Genomic DNA, 18,170 nt, shown 5'->3' with positions numbered 1-18,170 from the left:
TGATACTTCAGAACCGAGAAGAACATTTTTTGAGGGAATATGGGATTGCCGGCGATGAAAATAAATCATACATGTTTTAGTAATATTAAGGGACATTAGCCAATGCTTGCACCAAGTTTCGTAAGAAAAGAACAGTAGCGCAACCAAGACGAACACAAGAGAAGACCACACAGGACTAGCGCTAAACTTCATCTAACTTTATTCACTAACAGCGCAGCAAATATCAGGAAAAACCAGGATGCGTGCGGACAGATACCAGTTTCCACACCACACTATCTTCTGAACCGTTCAAGATACGCCATCTCCGATTTGTAGAGGTTCACTGACGTATCGCTAACACACGATACACCTCTCTTCCTTATATGATATGCTTCCAATAGTTACCTCGCCCTTGTGTCTTTGCTTTTACCTAAAATCTTTATCTCATGAAACCGTGGTTGGCACTTTCTGCAGTACTTGCATCTTGCCTGTGGCAAATGTTCTGCCGCTCGAGGGCATTCATAACACTCAGCGCAGTGCTGAGAAAGGTGTGCACCACTCCCGTCTTTCACTGACCGGGCGTGCTCACCTGCCCTTTCATTAATCCACCGCACAAATTAGAAGGTGCGAAGACCATGTGCGCACAATATGCTACACCATGGATCCGAGATGGCTAGCAGAGACCAAGCTCCAAGCAATTCGCCGCCTAATTGGAAGGATGACGGAGTTTTGGTGGGCCCACACACTCAACCAAGTGACGCGGACTGCTGTGACGAAGAGCAAGACGCAGCCAAAGAGGTCGGTGACTGTCGTGGGGAAAGTTGAGCTTCCTAGTGAAGTAAACCAACTTTTGAGCAAAGGACCTAAGTTCAGCCATGAGCCGCAAGTTGAAGCACATGAGTTCCTGGCCTTGAATAGGAGTATAGCAGGTAAGACGTCTGAAGATAACAATGCAAGATGCCTACTGGATGGAGTGGATGCATTAACAAGATCTACGTGCAACAGTGGCACAAGGACTGGGAAGCATACCTTGACGAAAGTAGTGTACTACTTTAGAAAAAAGAACCTTCAGCTTCTCCAAGCCGACAAGGAGGGCGGCTTTGTCGTGTTCACCGAGGAAGAGTTCGGAGTAAGAGTCGTTGAAGCTATTGCCAAGAACTTCGTTGCTGTGAAATCCAGTGCCACGAGAGTAAAAGGCAAGGCAGCCCAGTTGTGCAAAGACTTGAATTTAGACAGACTTGCGAGTAGCATTACGAACAGTAAAAAGAATTCGCTTACAGTGTTTTTTACTGCGAAGACGCATAAACCGTCAGTGCCTTTTAGATCTGTAGTTAGCGAGACGGACACTTGGCAGCTTAATCTAAGCAGATTTCTGCAAAAACACCTCAATAATCTTCCTGCAGTTGATCCTTTTCGTACCAAGTGTTCAAAAGATGTTATCAGTTTTCTAGAAGCAAATGATTCCATTGGGTATGTGTTTTCCGTCGATGTGGAAGATTTATTTTGTTCTGTGCCCCACAGTGAGTTGTTTGCAGCTGTAAGAGAAGCTATAGAAGGGAGCGGTGCTGTTCAATTTCAGAACTCGTCAGGGGTTTCAATAGATAATTTTATGAAGATACTTGAGTTTTACCTTGGTGTGACGTTTGTCGCTTACGACAATAAATTTTATCGCCAAAGACAAGGGATCTGCATTGGATCCTGCGTAGCGCCTGCACTGACTAATATTTTTCTTACATCTATTGACCGCGCCCTTGAACTAAGTTTAACGGGGAAGGGGGTACTGAAGGTTTTTAGGTATGTTGACGATTTCCTAGTAGTTTTTATTTATTTATTTATTTATACAGAATACCCCTAAAGGCCCTCGAGAGGGTATTACATAGGGGGGGGGGCACAGGCAATTGAACAGAATAAAAGAAAAACCACAAATAGAAAACAAACAAAAGCACAAATAAGACACACTGGATGAAATAAGTAAGCAAAAGAATCAATCAAAAGCACAAATAAGACACTTTGCATGACATATAAGTAAGCAAAAGAATCAAAAGAATGGCAGCGCGGCAAAGAACGAAGATTACTGCATTATTAAAATTATACAAACAGAACACTAATACAATGAATCTTTTTAATCACAAACCCTGCAAAAAAGGAAGCCATGAACAAATAAAATAATGTATGCGAAGGGTTAAGCAGTAGTTATTGAAGATATAAGTTTAAAATATTTATCAGGATCAGTGGTGGTTGCGATATGTGAAGGCAGAGTGTTCCAGTCAGATATTGTGCGTGGTAAGAATGAATGCGCATAGATAAATGTTCTGCACGTGAAACGTCTAACTTTAAAGGGATGATCGCGGCGGTCAAAAATCGAAGTAGGCAAAGAAAAAAAGTCGTTATGAAGTGATGGATGATGATAAAGTTTATGAAAAAGTGACAGTCGTGCAATTTTACGGCGGAGACATAAATCCTGGAGACCTGCGCGTTTCTTTAAGGCTGTGACGCTGGTTTTACGTGAATAATCGGAGTAAATAAAACGAACGGCGCGGTTCTGCAATGATTCAATGTTATTTATTAGGTAAGATTGGTAAGGGTCCCAAATAGCCGAGGCATATTCAATTGTAGGTCGAATTAGAGTGGTATAGGCATGAGCACGGAGGTGAGGAGGAGCATGCTTTAGGTTATGTTTTAAGAGACCTAATGACCGATTAGCAGATGCAAGCATAAGGTTAATATGGTGGTTTCATGCTAAGTCTGAATGAAGGTGAAGTCCTAAGTACTTATACGTGGTGACTAGCTCGAGTGAGCTATTATTTAAGGAGTATGCTATTTGATTTCGAGACTTTCGGTTAGTAAAGGACATCAATTTAGTTTTTGAATGATTAAGTTGCATAAGCCGGGTTGAGCACCATGCTGTTACTGAATCCAGGTCAGATTGAAGGGATTGGCAATCGGTGTTAGAATAAATTTTGCGATAAATTACACAATCATCAACAAAAAGTCTGATATGGGAAAAATGGAATCCGGTAAATCGTTGATAAATATTAGGAAAAGTAAGGGGCCAAGCACACTTCCTTGTGGGACGCCAGAGTGTACTTGGCTGAAAGACGAATTGTGGTTATTGACAGTTGTAAATTGAGACCTGGAAAAGAGAAAATCTTTAACCCATGCAATGACAAGAGGGTTAATATTAAGCAGTGCTAGTTTCATTAATAACCGGTTGTGTGGTACTCTGTCAAAAGCTTTAGAAAAATCAAGAAATATGGAGTCTACTTGAATGCCAGCATCAATCGATGAATGTATGACTTGAATGAATCCGGCAAGTTGCGTTTCGCAAGAGTAGCCTTTACGGAACCCATGTTGATATTTAAAGATAATGTTATGTTCTTAAAGATAGTTAATTACCTGCGAGTGAATTACGTGTTCAAGAAGTTTGCAAACAGTGCTAGTTAATGAAATGGGTCGGTAATTTAGTGGCGAGGAACGATCGCCAGACTTGAAAATTGGCACAACTTTAGCTAGGCGCCAGTCCAGCGGAATCACGCCTGATGATAGAGATTGTGAAAAAATAGCGGACAAGATGCGATGAATACCATCAGATGAATTTTTGAGTATTTTGTTATTAAAGCCAAGATGATCTGATGCTGATGTTGTTTTAAGCTTCCCTAGTAAGGATAAGATACCGGTCTCACTGATAAATATTTCGGACATTGATGTATTAGAAGTGCTGACAGAAATAGGAGATAGAGGGAGATCTTCACGGGTAAAAACGGATGTGAATGCGTTATTGAAAAGTTCGGCGCATTCGGCCACTGGAACACTGCTGCCTTCCGCGTTAGTAAGAGTAATGTCAGGATGATTAGCGGGGTTTATTATCTGCCAGAACTTCCGTGGATTGTTTGTTAGCATTGCCGGTAGATCGTGTGTGAAGAAGTGCCTACGTGCAGATATCAACTCAGACTGATATTCCCTATCACATAGTTTGTACCGTTGCCAAGATTCGGAGTGTCTGTTCTTGTCGGCTTGTCTGTAAAGGCGCTTTTTCTTGTTATTAAGGCGACGTAGATGCCTATTAAACCAAGGCGCTATGTTAGTGCAAGGGATACTGATGACGGGTATGAATCTGTCAACGAGAGTAGCCAGTTTCACGCTAACAGGTTCCAGTTCGTTTCCACGGAGCGTGACGAAAAATCGTGAAGAAAATGATCAGCAAGGACTGACAACTGAGCGTTTATTTCGCCGAAGTTTGCTCGGTTGTAGCACCTTATTCGTCTAGTACGAGTTACATTTTTATGGGGCACAAAATTCAGGTTACCCGTGATTATGGAATGGTCGGAAAGGCCTTCTAAGAGCGCAATGTTGGAGCAAAGGTAAGGATCACTTGTCAAGATAAGATCGAGAATATTGGCTGTAGTGGCGGAACGACGCGTAGGTTCAGAAATAAGTTGTTGCAAAGAGAAATCGAGACAGGACTGGAGGAAAGCCTGAGCTTCGGGATCATTGGCAGGAGCTGTTAAAGACGACCAGTTAATAGCCGGAAAGTTAAAGTCACCAAGTAAAAGTAAGCTTGAATTCGGGAAACGACAAGTAAGATTGCTTAGTAAATTAGAAAACTGACTTGCGAATGAAGAATTCTTGTCCGGAGGGCGGTAAATGACGCCAATGATGGCGAACGTGGGACCACAACTCAACCGAACCCATACCGATTCTATGTACGACGTGACCTCGATAGGCACAGCAGTGAGCACTTTATTGACAGCCAGAAGAACACCGCCACCTCTACGGCCCGTGCGGTCACAAAGAAATATGTTGAATTCGGAGTCACAGGCGAAAATGACATCAGGAACCATGTCATTTAACCAAGTCTCGGTAAGCGCGATGACCGAGGAGCAGCATGAATCAATTAAAGAAGAAAGAGCTACGTTTTTAGAAAGAACACTCCTTATGTTAGTGTACAGAAAACTGACATCGTAATTGGAGCAACGCTGCGCGTTTGGCCGCCCGGATGGTTTGCCAGCCACTTTACGAGAAGTGGAAGGGATGCGTCAGGCAAGGGACACGCGCACTGCGCTACTGGTTTGATCATCCCAGAAATACGAGACACCATTGATAAGCAGTTGATCAAAAGACAAACGGACCTTGTCACCTTCTTTTTTTACTGATTTGGCATACTTCCACAGTTGGCTGCGTTTCTCACGAATCGTTTTCGAGTAATCTCGCGAAATGCTGAAATCGGTAGTAAATTTCAGGTTCTTCTTTGCACCATAGGTGCCCCGTCGGAGACGGGTTGGTTTCAACTCGAAGACTGAAGCTCTTCGCACCAGGGGTGCCCGTCAGAGACGGTCTTGTGTTCAGTTGAGACGCAGGGGTAAGGCGAACACTCCAAATTTTATGTACAGTATTTACAATAGATACAAGTTAAGGCACTAGACACATTAAGCAGCAAAAAGGACAAACAACAAAAAGGTGGATCTGGCTAACACTAGGGGAGGCCCCTACTCGGCGTTGCCGAAGATGCGTTGCATCTCACCTTAGCCCAGAACCCCCTTCCAGCTCCGGGGCCCGGTTTTAAAGCCCTAAAGGCCCAGCCCACATTCGGTAACTTCCAATCATGTTGCGGCCTTAACATCATTGGTTCATCCAGGGCATGGCCAGCCCTCCAGCTTCCGTAGGGCAAAACGCCCTTTCCACAAACCCAAACGCACGGTCGTGTCAAATGAAAATAAACACAAATATACATTCGTGCTCGGTACCGCGTGTCGGGTGGACACCCGTACTTCCCGGCGCGTTCGCGAGCGGCCGCGTTCCAAGAAAGGAGACGCTCCGCTTTGAGTGCCCCCAGCCGCGTTCCGATGACCCCCGCGAACGCTACCGATACCTTACACGCCCTTCCCAAGATTCTACAAAGGGCTCAAATGCCACTTTTAGAATTACAAACAAAAGGGATCGGTGTCTGACACGAAACTACCCTTCGGGTGACATAACATAAACAAAACGTACACATTCAAATGCGCGTTTCACACCTGTAAAACCAGCGCATTCACCGAAGTCCAAGCTGTCGCGCTGCGACCAGTTGCACGAACAAAACCAAAAACAACAAAATGCACACGGGCACCAACACGACATCACGCAAAATGCACACTTAAATACACACAGTGGCATGCCTGCCGTGCGCCGTAACACAGCGTCCAAGTTGGTGCGTTGCACCCAGTTCGCCTGCTTGCACGCCGTCGTCCTGCTCGCGAATGAGCACACAGACACAGACACTCGCGACTGGAGCGTTCACAGCACTCGCCCAATGCCCACGTGAGCCTCCTTAGTCGCACCGAGCGTCCCTGTGTACATTCGAGCCACCACGTGTTGTCAGTAACACAATTAACGCCTAAACGGTAACTCACTCATTAGGCTGGCGCCACACGGGGCGCGAACTGAAAAGATGGTGCCCTCCAGGATCAAAAACGTCCCGGGTTTTGATGGGTCCAAACCCCTCACTACACGACCCACCTGAGGGCCCGCTCTCTCTGGCGCGCCGGTACGAACCGCGTGCTGCGTAAGGAACATCTCTCTTGCCGAGTTCAGCTGTAACAGTGCGGCCGGCTTTGCTGAACATAATTTGGCGTACCGCAGCACGGAACGTACTGTTCCACGCGCCGACATTCACTGTGAAGGCTATGCGCCTGTCCCCTGGTACTTTGGAGCGTTTGGAGCTATTTGCACCGTTCCTGCACGGGCAAACATTTAAATCGCCGCTCCCTGCTTGATAGACGCTGGCCGGCTTCGTGGCATCGTCTGCTGAACGAGCTGACTCGCCGTCGCTTGACCCGAGCTTGCCTTGCGGCAAGTCGCCACCCATTTCCGGGTACTCAAATGACCTGGCCAGACACACATCGGGTGCGTTCCACAACTGTGTGGCGCTCTGCCCGGTCGGCCCAGCAAGCCCGCCTCCGTTCCCTGGCTCGCATGGAACGCTCTTTCCATCAATGACGCTACGGGGCCCTTCATGCCCTATGACCGACACTGTGTGCGGTTGCGGCAACGCCAGACTTCCTTCTTTCACTCGCTCGCCGATCTGACGTCTGTCCTCACCGACCGCCCCCTGCTGAACGAAATGCTCTTTTTCGCAGCTCGCTTGAGACCGAGTTTTTGGAATTAGAGTGATTTCCAACAATCCTGAACTCGCGTCCGCGTCCCTGGTGTCATTTGGGGTAGAGCTAACCTGGGCGGCCGGATCCTCGGAGTGCGCGTTCACCGCCTCTAATACCGCGACGCTGCGTTCCGTCACGATACTTTCAACTGCGATTCTAGCTTCGCAGAAATCTGGCTCACTTTGTACTTTTGCCCGGCTGTTTTCTTGACCTGTACTTGACAAGCATAACGCTTTACCTTCCAGCACAGGTGGCCTCTCCTCTCGCGACTCGGAGTAGTTGTCCCTCGCTAGTTCACTAGCTCTCTTAGACTCCTTGAGCTCAGCGAGCTCCAGCGCTAGCTGCTGGCGCTTTGCTTCTAATTCCTCCAAGACGCACTTAACATCCTGAGGTTTCTCCTCGCACAGCGGCGCCCTTCCTCCATTCACTTTCGCAAGTTCAGCCTGAAAGTACGCTAACCGCGCCTTCGCCAGTTCTACTCGATACTTCACATCAAGTGAGGGCCGGCTTGGATAACTCTCCATACCGCCTTCCGTACCCATCAGCTGTCCTACCGGCTCGAACACAGGGACGTGAACAATGCGACCAAGGAAACTCACGGTTTCGATGCGTCGATCCGCATTGCCAGCTCCTTGGCGTCGGAGTCCACCGCCACTTTCCTCGGACGCTGCGATGAGCTGTCGCACGCCGCTGGTCCGCCGCCGGTGACCGTCAAGTTCCCGACGCGCTGCTTCCTTGACCGGACGCAGTCCCGCGTCGCTGGACTACTGCCGTGGTCCTTGCGTCCTTGCCGCCGTGTCTCCGCAGGTCCGTTCACGAACGCTGACCTGTCACCTTGTCGTCACCTTTCTCCCTGCCTTGTCTTCTTCCTGCGCCGTCTTCCGATGGCCGCAGGATCCTGTCGACTGCGCCAGTAAAATTTCAGGTTCTTTTCCCTCTTCTTCTTTGCACCATAGGTGCCCCGTCGGAGACGGGTTGGTTTCAACTCGAAGACTGAAGCTCTTCGCACCAGGGGTGCCCGTCAGAGACGGTCTTGTGTTCAGTTGAGACGCAGGGGTAAGGCGAACACTCCAAATTTTATGTACAGTATTTACAATAGATACAAGTTAAGGCACTAGACACATTAAGCAGCAAAAAGGACAAACAACAAAAAGGTGGATCTGGCTAACACTAGGGGAGGCCCCTACTCGGCGTTGCCGAAGATGCGTTGCATCTCACCTTAGCCCAGAACCCCCTTCCAGCTCCGGGGCCCGGTTTTAAAGCCCTAAAGGCCCAGCCCACATTCGGTAACTTCCAATCATGTTGCGGCCTTAACATCATTGGTTCATCCAGGGCATGGCCAGCCCTCCAGCTTCCGTAGGGCAAAACGCCCTTTCCACAAACCCAAACGCACGGTCGTGTCAAATGAAAATAAACACAAATATACATTCGTGCTCGGTACCGCGTGTCGGGTGGACACCCGTACTTCCCGGCGCGTTCGCGAGCGGCCGCGTTCCAAGAAAGGAGACGCTCCGCTTTGAGTGCCCCCAGCCGCGTTCCGATGACCCCCGCGAACGCTACCGATACCTTACATCGGTATATTTGAGTTTATAGCCCTTACTCATAAGCGTTTCGACTTCTTTTTCGTTGAACAGCTTTGCAATAATGGGTCTCTCTTTTTCCTGAGAAAAGCAGAATGAATTGACGTACACAGACGCCGTGAGCTCGGTGTTAAATACTTTTAAAGAAATGGGAGGGGGATTGAGGTTCACGCATGAGCTGCCTGTGGGGGGTTCTTTACAGTTTTTAGACATCAACATCACTGTGGGTGAAGGTCATTCTTGTTGGCAATATGCACCGCGAGCACAGAAGGAGCTACTACCGTATGCTTCGGCCCAGTCAAAAACTGAACCGCGCCATTGCCACGCTTTGCCTGGAATCGGCTCTCATGAAATCGTGTTGTCATTCCATGCAAGCGAGCTATGACAAGCAGGTGGAAAGATTACGTTCGGCAGGATTTCCTGGCACAATCATCACAGCGGTTGCTGAAGCCCTGTTGAACAAGATGAAAGCCGTCAAGATGCAGCAGCCATGTTACAACAGGAAAGCGGCTGTGAAACCTGAAGTCGTGCCATATGTGCACAAGGTAGCCCACCACTTGAAAAAAGTGGCCAACAAACATGGCGTACCGGTTTTTTTCTCGGCCCCACGCAAGCTGTCACAGCTCTGCGCGCTCATCGCGAGCAAAGACAAGGGTGGGTGCCGCATCAGACATGCAAAGTAGTTCGTGAATTGCTGCATCGGGGTGGTGTACGAAATACCGCTGTCATGCGGGAAGGCCTATGTGGGCCAAACAGGGCGGTGCATTAATGAAAGGGCAGGTGAGCGCGCCCGGTCAGTGAAAGACGGAAGTGGTGCACACCTTTCTCAGCACTGCGCTGAGTGTTATGAATGCCCTCGAGCGGCAGAACATTTGCCACAGGCAAGATGCAAGTACTGCAGAAAGTGCCAACCACGGTTTCATGAGATAAAGATTTTAGGTAAAAGCAAAGACACAAGGGCGAGGGAACTATTGGAAGCATATCATATAAGGAAGAGAGGTGTATCGTGTGTTAGCGATACGTCAGTGAACCTCTACAAATCGGAGATGGCGTATCTTGAACGGTTCAGTAGATAGTGTGATGTGGAAACTGGTATCTGTCGGCACGTATCCTGGTTTTTCCTTATATTTGCTGCGCTGTTAGTGAATAAAGTTAGATGAAGTTTAGCGCTAGTCCTGTGTGGTCCTCTCTTGTGTTCGTCTTGGTTGCACTACTGTCCTTTCTTACAACATGCACCATCTAGCCCAACAAAAAGTTCTTCTAAACCAAGTTTCGATTTGAATTAGATCAGTCTGGAGGGTGTCAGAGTCGGTTCTGCAGGTAATAGGGCGGTATATTACACAATCGTCGGCAAATAATCGGATGTTCGAGTTGACGTTAGAGGGAAGATCGTTAATGTAGATTAGAAAAAGCAAGGGTCCAAGCACTGTGCCTTGTGGTACACCTGAAGTAACGGGGGAAATAGGTGGCAATGATTTGTTAGCGTAGACAAATTGCTCTGTTGGTCAAAAAATTTTGTAGCCATTTTAACAACAAGTGGCTAAGGTTAAGACGTGAAAGTTTTAGTAGTAATCTTTTGTGGGGTACCTTATCAAAAGCTTTTTCAAAGTCAAGGAAGAGCGTGTCAACAAGGCATCAAGCACGAACAAGGCACCAAGCAAATCAAAGTTGGATGAAACTTAAAAGGACGAGAAGTGTGGTTTGCAAAAGCACCGAGAGCGTCCTGTAGCTATGCATGGTGACTGAAAGCAAACTTTGGCATTGCATAAGCGAGTTCTTGCTTAGCTCTGTGTACATGAACGAATAACGCCAGGTTGAGTCGGAGGTCGGGCTGTGCGAAGTCAACCCAACTCGACCAACGCGTAATTACATGAACTCGATTTTAGCTAGTCGAGACCGGTTCATCAGCAGCGACACCAAGCGTCGAGCACCGCATTGCGAGCGAACAGTGGTAGCATCCAAGGTTGAGGCACACCACCGCTGCTTCGAAGGTGCGACGGCGCAAGTGAAAAACAAGTTTGCATCTATCGTCTCCCCCCCGTTTTTTCAGTCCGGCAGCGTTTACAAGCACATCGGGGCATGGTGGAGGCACGGCCGCTTGATGCAAAGCGCAAAGTGAGGTGCGGCCAGCCACGCCGCGCCGCTCACAATGGGTGAGCATGTCCTGTCGGAGTTTACAGTCGCGGCCGCTGTTTTCGCTGGGGGCGCCACTGTTAATCAGTTAGAACTGCTCATCGCTATAAAAATGAAACAATTGAAAGGAGTAAACCGCTGGAGAGGATTGAGGGAGCCACGAAGCTGGTGGAATACGGAAATTAAGGACGCCATCGAACAAAGACGGCTGGCTTCAAGGGAACACAGAGAAGCAAAGAAGGCGCAGTTATCTGAAGAGGAAATAGGCGAAAAATGGGAATCTTATCGACAAAAGAAACAGCAAGTTCAGGTCCTAGTCCAGGCTAAAATGAAGCAGTCCTCTGATAAATGGCTGGCTGATGTTCGCGAGGCAAATAAAGGGGGGCGAAGAAAATTCTGGAACCGTATAAGCTGGTTAGGAAAAACAAATAAAAGAACGCAGGAACAGATTATAGATGCTGAGGGAAAATGTTTAGAGGGAGACGATGCTGTGAACTACATTACATCATTTATAGCTGCGTCTTTTAGCAACAACAATGGGGTAACCTCCCCAAGTGAGGCGGCAACACAGGACAGCACAATAGAGGACAGCTTAGAACTGACTAGTCTTAACTGGGAAAAGGTGGAAGCGAATATTCCTAAAACCACATCCGCAGGGATAGAAGAAATTCCATTTAAGCTGATTAATGAACTTGGCCCAAGAAGCAAGGAAGCGCTGATAAAAGCATTGGAGACGGTCATAAATCAGCAAATTCCGCACAGCTGGAGACAGAGTAAAATGAGTTTGATTTATAAAGGGAAAGGAGATAAGATGAACATCAAATCCTACCTGTATCGGTAGCTAAGTCATCGTCCCGGAAGCCACGGGACATGCGCACACAGTCGGCTTCTGGGGAGAGGAGGTCGCCCTTCTTTCCAGTGGTGGCTATAAAACTAGCGCGCAATAAAGCACGAAGGCTCCTTTGCCCTGCAACCGTGTTGTCATGTTCTATCGACTGTGACAGCCGATACATGGTGTCAGAAGTGGGTTGCCACCGACCAACAAGATGGAATTCCTAAAGCCACCGGAGCCGCTGCGTGTGACAGGGGACATCAGCAAGCACTGGGAGCTCTTTAAACAGAAGTTTGAGCTCTTCTTGACTGCATCGGAGCCAACCGAAAAACCTCGACCAGAGTCTGCGAAGGCCGCGCTGCTCTTGAGCATCGCAGGTGAGGAAGGCATCGCAATCTACAACACGTTTACCTTTGCGGATGGCGAGAACAAGCTCGACTATGCGACGGTGGTGAAAAAGTTTGAAGAATACTGTGCTGCCCAACGGAACGAAGTCCACGAGCGGTATATCTTCAGGAAACGGATGCAAGATTCCGGTGAGCCCTTTGAACATTTTTTGCGTGATTTGAAGACTCAAGCCCATTCATGCAATTTCGGCTCATTGACGGAGTCAATGATTAGAGACCAAATAGTTTTTGGCACCAGTGATAGCAAAGTACAAGAGAAGTTGCTCGCAGACAGCCAGCTCACCCTCAAAAAAGCAGAAGGAATCTGCAAAGCCGCTGAGAGCGCAGCTGAACACCAAAAGATATGGAATGAGCGCCAGCAGCAAACGGTGGACTTGGTGCGAAAGGAAAGCCCGTTTTTGGGTAAAGCGCAATCAAAGCAATTCAAGTGCAGAAAATGCGGCCGAACTCATGCGCCGCGCAGCTGCCCAGCGTTCGGACGTACAGGGTCAATCACACTTAGCGTGAACACGGCTCCGCGTGGCACCGCGCTCCGCGCAGCCCCGCTTGCAGCGCCCGCAGGAAGCGGCGGTGGATTCTCGGGCAGGCGCAGAGAGCGCGATGGGCGGGGCCACCAGCGCGTCGTCTGCTACTGTGCGTCGTCTGCTGTCGTGTTGAGTATCGCCGCGAAGAGCGCTTGCCTGAGGTGCTGATAGGAAACCGTCGACTGTTTAAGACCGATCAAAATGCTCGTTACGCAGCACACACTTCTCTAAAACGGTAGCTCAACATTACTAAAACTCTCTCGGCGTGTAATAAGGCAATTGCATGGCTCTGACTTCATTCTGCAGGAATGCGAAATGGCTGGTGAATGGCAGCCGTATGCCGCGATCCCTTCCTCGCCTATCTCTCAAGAGCAGCGATGGGAAAAATAAAGAGTTCGAATTGCTTCTTTGTTTTATTCCGAACGAGAACGGTACATGAAACTATCACACGAAGCATGTTTATCTCCGAGTTGTACTACTGCATTTCAGTGGTCGTTACCCGCGAATGTAGTCGATCTGAGTTTCCAGACTAGAAGCCACGAAAGACAAGCAAATGGCTGAACAAAGTATCTGCAAAATCATCACGCAACTCGGAGTGCCTCATTCTTCAAGTCATTGCACTGTCTTGGCCGGGAGGCGGCACTGATGGTGAGGTTAGACCACTTCGAAAACCACGGTGGCTGCATGTAGCGCGCTTGCACGAAAAAAATGCTGGGCGTTGCTATTAAGGGTAAATACTCGATGCGGCATAAAGAGGCGTCGTGGTTATCGCTCTGATCGAGACCAAACGCCGCCGGCGGATGGCCAGCCGAGTCAGCGCAATGAGCTGCAGAATGGCGCAGTCGCGGAAAGACTGCATGATGAGTTTGCCGAGATTTTAGGCAGTCACCGACTTATCACTGGCAGCTTTCAGTCAGAAATTGCCGCCCCTAAATGCAAATGCAGTAGCAGTTACTCTATGAACAAAGCACGTCGTAATGTCTCGTGTCCCAGAGGAGCAAAGAGTACAAATTGTGGAGTGTGTGCCGAGTACGAGCATTTTGATCGGTCTTAAACAGTCGACGGTTTCCTATCAGCACCTCAGGCAAGCGCTCTTCGCGGCGATACTCAACACGACAGCAGACGACGCACAGTAGCAGATGACGCGCTGGTGGCCCCGCCCATCGCGCTCTCTGCGCCTGCCCGAGAATCCACCGCCGCTTCCTGCGGGCGCTGCAAGCGGCGCTGCGCGGAGCGCGGTGCCACGCGGAGCCGTGTTCACGCTAAGTGTGATTGACCCTGTACACGCAGAAAGTGTCAAGCAAGGAACCATTTCGTGGTCTGCTGCAAGGCAAATAATCAGGTGGACGCACTGCAAGAATCCGAAGAAGACTTTAACGTACTCGACGTGTCGGTTAGCAGCGTCAGCAGTCGACGTGAATGGACCGTTGAAGTATGCATGAACAGTTTGCTGGTGAAGTTGAAAGTGGACACGGGATCCCAAGCTAACCTGTTGCCCTTCGGTCTTTACAGGAAGATGAATCCCAAGCCATCATTAATGCCGAGTAGTGTGATCCTGAGATCGTATGGCGGCGGCATTATCAAACATATGGGTGTCCTCAGAACTCAAGTGGAGCTGAATAACCGAAAGAGCGTTTGCAACTTTTTTGTAGTGCGCAAAGGAAATCAAGCAATCCTTGGTTTTGAAGCAAGCGAAGAACTGGGTCTTCTGCCGCGGGAAGTTCACAACGTAACAGTGAACAGTTCTGATAAAGTCATTCAAGATTACCAACACCTGTTCAGTGGCACAGGCTGTGTTCGACGCGAATACCGCATGGCCCTGAGCGAAGGCGCCACACCTGTTGTCCAAACAGCGAGACGGGTACCTCTGGCTCTGCGAGAACCGCTTCGGCTAGAACTTGAACGCATGGAAAAGGCTGGGATCATCACAAAAGTCACAGAAGCCACAGACTGGGTGAGTCCTCTCGTTATCGTTCGCAAAAAAGACGGCAATATCCGAGTATGCATGGACCCTAGAAAGATAAACGAATGCATTAAGCGAGAACACTACGAAATGCCAAGGCGAGAAGATATAGAATCCGAGCTAGCGGGCGCAACAGTGTTCTCCAGACTTGACGCAAACTCGGGGTTCCATCAGATCCCATTGCACGAAGAAACCTCCAGGATTTGTACTTTTGCAACACCGTTCGGTCGATATCGTTTTTTACGGATGCCTTTCGGTATTTCGTCGGCATCTGAAGTCTTTCAGAAAACACTAAATGAAGTTTTTGAATCTCTTCCCGGCGTGAAAGTGTACGTCGACGACATACTAGTCTGGGGCACTTCCCGGCAGGAGCACGACGTACGCCTTCGGTCAGCTCTGCAAGCAGCTGAGCAGGCCGGTCTCACATTTAATCGTGAGAAGTGCACAGTTGGCGTTCAAGAAATTGAGTTCTTGGGCGACGTTATCAGTGCAGAAGGTATAAAACCGAGCCCTTCACTAGTGAAAAGTATGTTGGAAATGACCGCCCCCTCTGACAAATCGGGAGTTCTGCGAATGCTGGGGGTCGCAAACTACTTCGCAAAATTTTTACCCACGCTGGCGGAAAGAACGACTCTTCTCAGGAGCCTAATCAGACAAGATGCAGTTTTTGAATGGACATAACCATGCGAGTGAATGGAAACTGCTATGCCATAGCATGAGCCAACAACCGCTCCTGTCAATGTTTGACCCCAAAAAACCAACAAAAGTGTCCTGTGATGCATCACAGAATGGGATTGCTGCAGCTTTAATGCAGTGTCATAGCGATTCCTGGAAACCCGTGGCTTATGCTTCCAAAGTGCTCACTGACGCGCAGCAGCGGTACTCTCAAATAGAGAAGGAAGCACTGGCTATCGTATACGGGTGCGAAAAGTTTCACCACTTCGTCTACGGCCGGCAGGTTATTGTGGAAACAGACCACCGCCCATTAGTTGCCATCCACAAAAAAGCAGTTGGCGATATGCCGCCAAGGCTGCAGCGGTTTTTTTCTTAGGCTGATGCGTTATGAGATCACAATATTCTTCGTTCCAGGAAAAAAACTTCTGCTCGCCGACATGCTATCAAGGGCCCCCGCCGAGGACGATAAGAGCATCCAGAGCGATGACGTGGAAGTTCATGCCGTAAGTGTGGTTGGCTCACTTGTCAGCGACGACACGTGGAAGCGACTGGCCGTAGAGACGAGGAACGATCCTTATCTGAGCTCCGTTCTAAAATGCCTAAGTAATGGTATTCCTATCGAAGGGCCGCTGAAGTCAAGCGAGGGCGAACTGTCCGAAGTTAGAGGCGTCCTGCTAAAAGGCTGCAAGGTTATAATACCAACTACTTTACAACGGGAAATGTTAGAAAAAATACATCATGGTCATATGGGCATTAATAAGAACAAACTCAGGGCACGGCGTCTAGTTTTCTGGCCTGGAATGAACTCGGACATTGAGGCGTTTGTCAAGAAGTGTAGCGTATGTATGCAGTACGCCTACAGCCAACCAAGAGAGCCATTGAAAATGCGTCCTGTGCCTGAAAAGCCCTGGTACCGAGTGGGCATCGACATCTTCCAGTATGGTAGGAAATCCTACTTGTGTTTATACGATGCGTTGTCAAACTTCCCCGAAGTAGAACTGCTTAACGACTTGTCAGCGAGGAGCGTCATAGAATCAACTAGCTCCATTTTTGCACGATACGGCATACCAATGGAGGTATGCACAGACAATGGTCCGCAGTTCGCATGTAACGACTTCGCTGCCTTTGCAAAGCGATATGATTTCAAACACACCACCTCGAGTCCACGATTCCCTCAATCAAATGGTCTCGCGGAGAAGGGTGTGCAAATTGTAAAGCGCATCCTAAAGAAAACCACCGAACTTAAACAAGATTTTTGGTTGGGACTTCTTGCTTACAGGACCACACCTCTAGAGTGCGGTCGAACCCCTGCAGAGATCCTGCAAGGCCGCGAGCTTCGCACCACATTGCCGGACTTGCGCTGTAGTGCCAACTACCAGGTGTACAAGCATCGCCAGACCGAAAGCCTCAAGCGGCCGTTGGCTCCACTGCAGAAAGGTGACGTCGTTCGGGTGAGGCAGAACACGTGGTCACCGAAAGCTCGGATCTTGCGTCAGTCCAGGTTTCCCAGGTCGTACGACGTACTCACCGAAGGTGGAAGAGTTCTGCGACGCAACCGGCGGCACCTGTTACCGACCAGTGAACCCTTTGAGCGGGAGCTGCCGGACTTCGTCGACGACGAAAACAGCTCGCACAATTCGGCAACCTCGGCCCGCACTGGTCCACCGCAGTCGCGTACTATCATGCCACAGCTCGGCACAGCGCCTCCAACGCAGGATCCCCCGCGCACTGCCTCGCCAGCACCAGCACTAAGGAGATCAACAAGACAAATAGCACCGCCTCGGCGGCTCTCGTACAACAAGGACTTTGTACAGGTGCCCTAAATTTCCAATGCAAGTGAAGTCAACAAGGCGTCTGTGCGAGGGCCATACACCATTCAGATTTGTTTGTAACAGAGTTTTCTTCTCTTTTCTCTTTTCCTCTTCTTTCTTTTTTTTTCCAAACGAAGGAGGATGTATCGGTAGCTAAGTCATCGTCCCGGAAGCCACGGGACATGCGCACACAGTCGGCTTCTGGGGAGAGGAGGTCGCCCTTCTTTCCAGTGGTGGCTATAAAACCAGCGCGCAATAAAGCACGAAGGCTCCTTTGCCCTGCAACCGTGTTGTCATGTTCTATCGACTGTGACAGCCGATACACTACCGTCCGATTACGATAACGTCTGTTATGTAGGCTGGCAATGCAGGCGGTGAAATTAAAAATGTAATCGGAAAGGTAATCGGATACTCGGAGAACTTCAGAATGGGTTCAGAAGGGGTAGGCGTTTAGATGATAGCCTGTTCGTGCTTACCCAATGCATAGAAATAGCTAAGGCGGAAAACAGACCTCTGTTTTTAGCCTTTCTGGACATAAGCGGTGCATACGATAACGTGAACAGGGAACTCCTGTGGAGCATATTGAAAGATTTAGGTATCGGTCATGACGTAATTGATTTTTTACAGGAAATCTACCGAGATAATGAAGTTGAAATTACATGGCAAGGGAAAAAATGTACCACATCTGTAGGGGTGCACAAAGGATTAAGGCAAGGTTGTCCTCTATCACCGCTGCTGTTCATACTTTACGTGACAAATATGGAAAGAAGGCTACAAGAAAGTAATCTAGGTTATAATCTGTCGTACAGATTAGGCGGAAATGTAGTTGAGCAGCGACTCCCGGGTTTAATGTATGCGGACGATATTGTACTGTTAGCAGATATTCCAGGAAGATTTACAAACTTTGATTGATTTGATTTATTTATGGGGTTTAACGTCCCAAAGCGACTGAGGCTATGACGCCGTAGTGGAGGGCTCCGGAAATTTCGACCACCTGTGGTTCTTTAACGTGCACTGACATCGCAGAGTACACGGGCCTCGAATTTCTCCTCCACAGAAATTCAACCGCCGCGGCCGGGATCGAACCCGTGTCTTTCGGGCCAGCAGCCGAGCACCATAGCCGCTGAGCT

General features: G+C 48.7%; 1 protein-coding gene across 1 annotated transcript; it reads left to right on the top strand.

Moving 5' to 3' along the window:
- Positions 1-697: 697 nt before the first annotated feature.
- On the top strand, positions 698-17,052 carry LOC149369850 (uncharacterized). The gene is made up of 2 exons (XM_089576609.1): positions 698-1,773; positions 16,509-17,052. The coding sequence occupies exons 1-2, from the start codon at positions 698-700 to the stop codon at positions 17,050-17,052; spliced, it is 1,620 nt and encodes a 539-aa protein (XP_089432735.1).
- The last annotated feature ends 1,118 nt before the right edge of the window (positions 17,053-18,170 follow it).

The sequence above is a fragment of the Amblyomma mixtum genome, chromosome 1 (genome assembly GCF_055824585.1).
Source record: "Amblyomma mixtum isolate Tamu chromosome 1, ASM5582458v1, whole genome shotgun sequence".
NCBI lineage: Eukaryota > Metazoa > Arthropoda > Arachnida > Ixodida > Ixodidae > Amblyomma > Amblyomma mixtum.
This window is presented reverse-complemented; position numbering and strand designations above follow the sequence as displayed.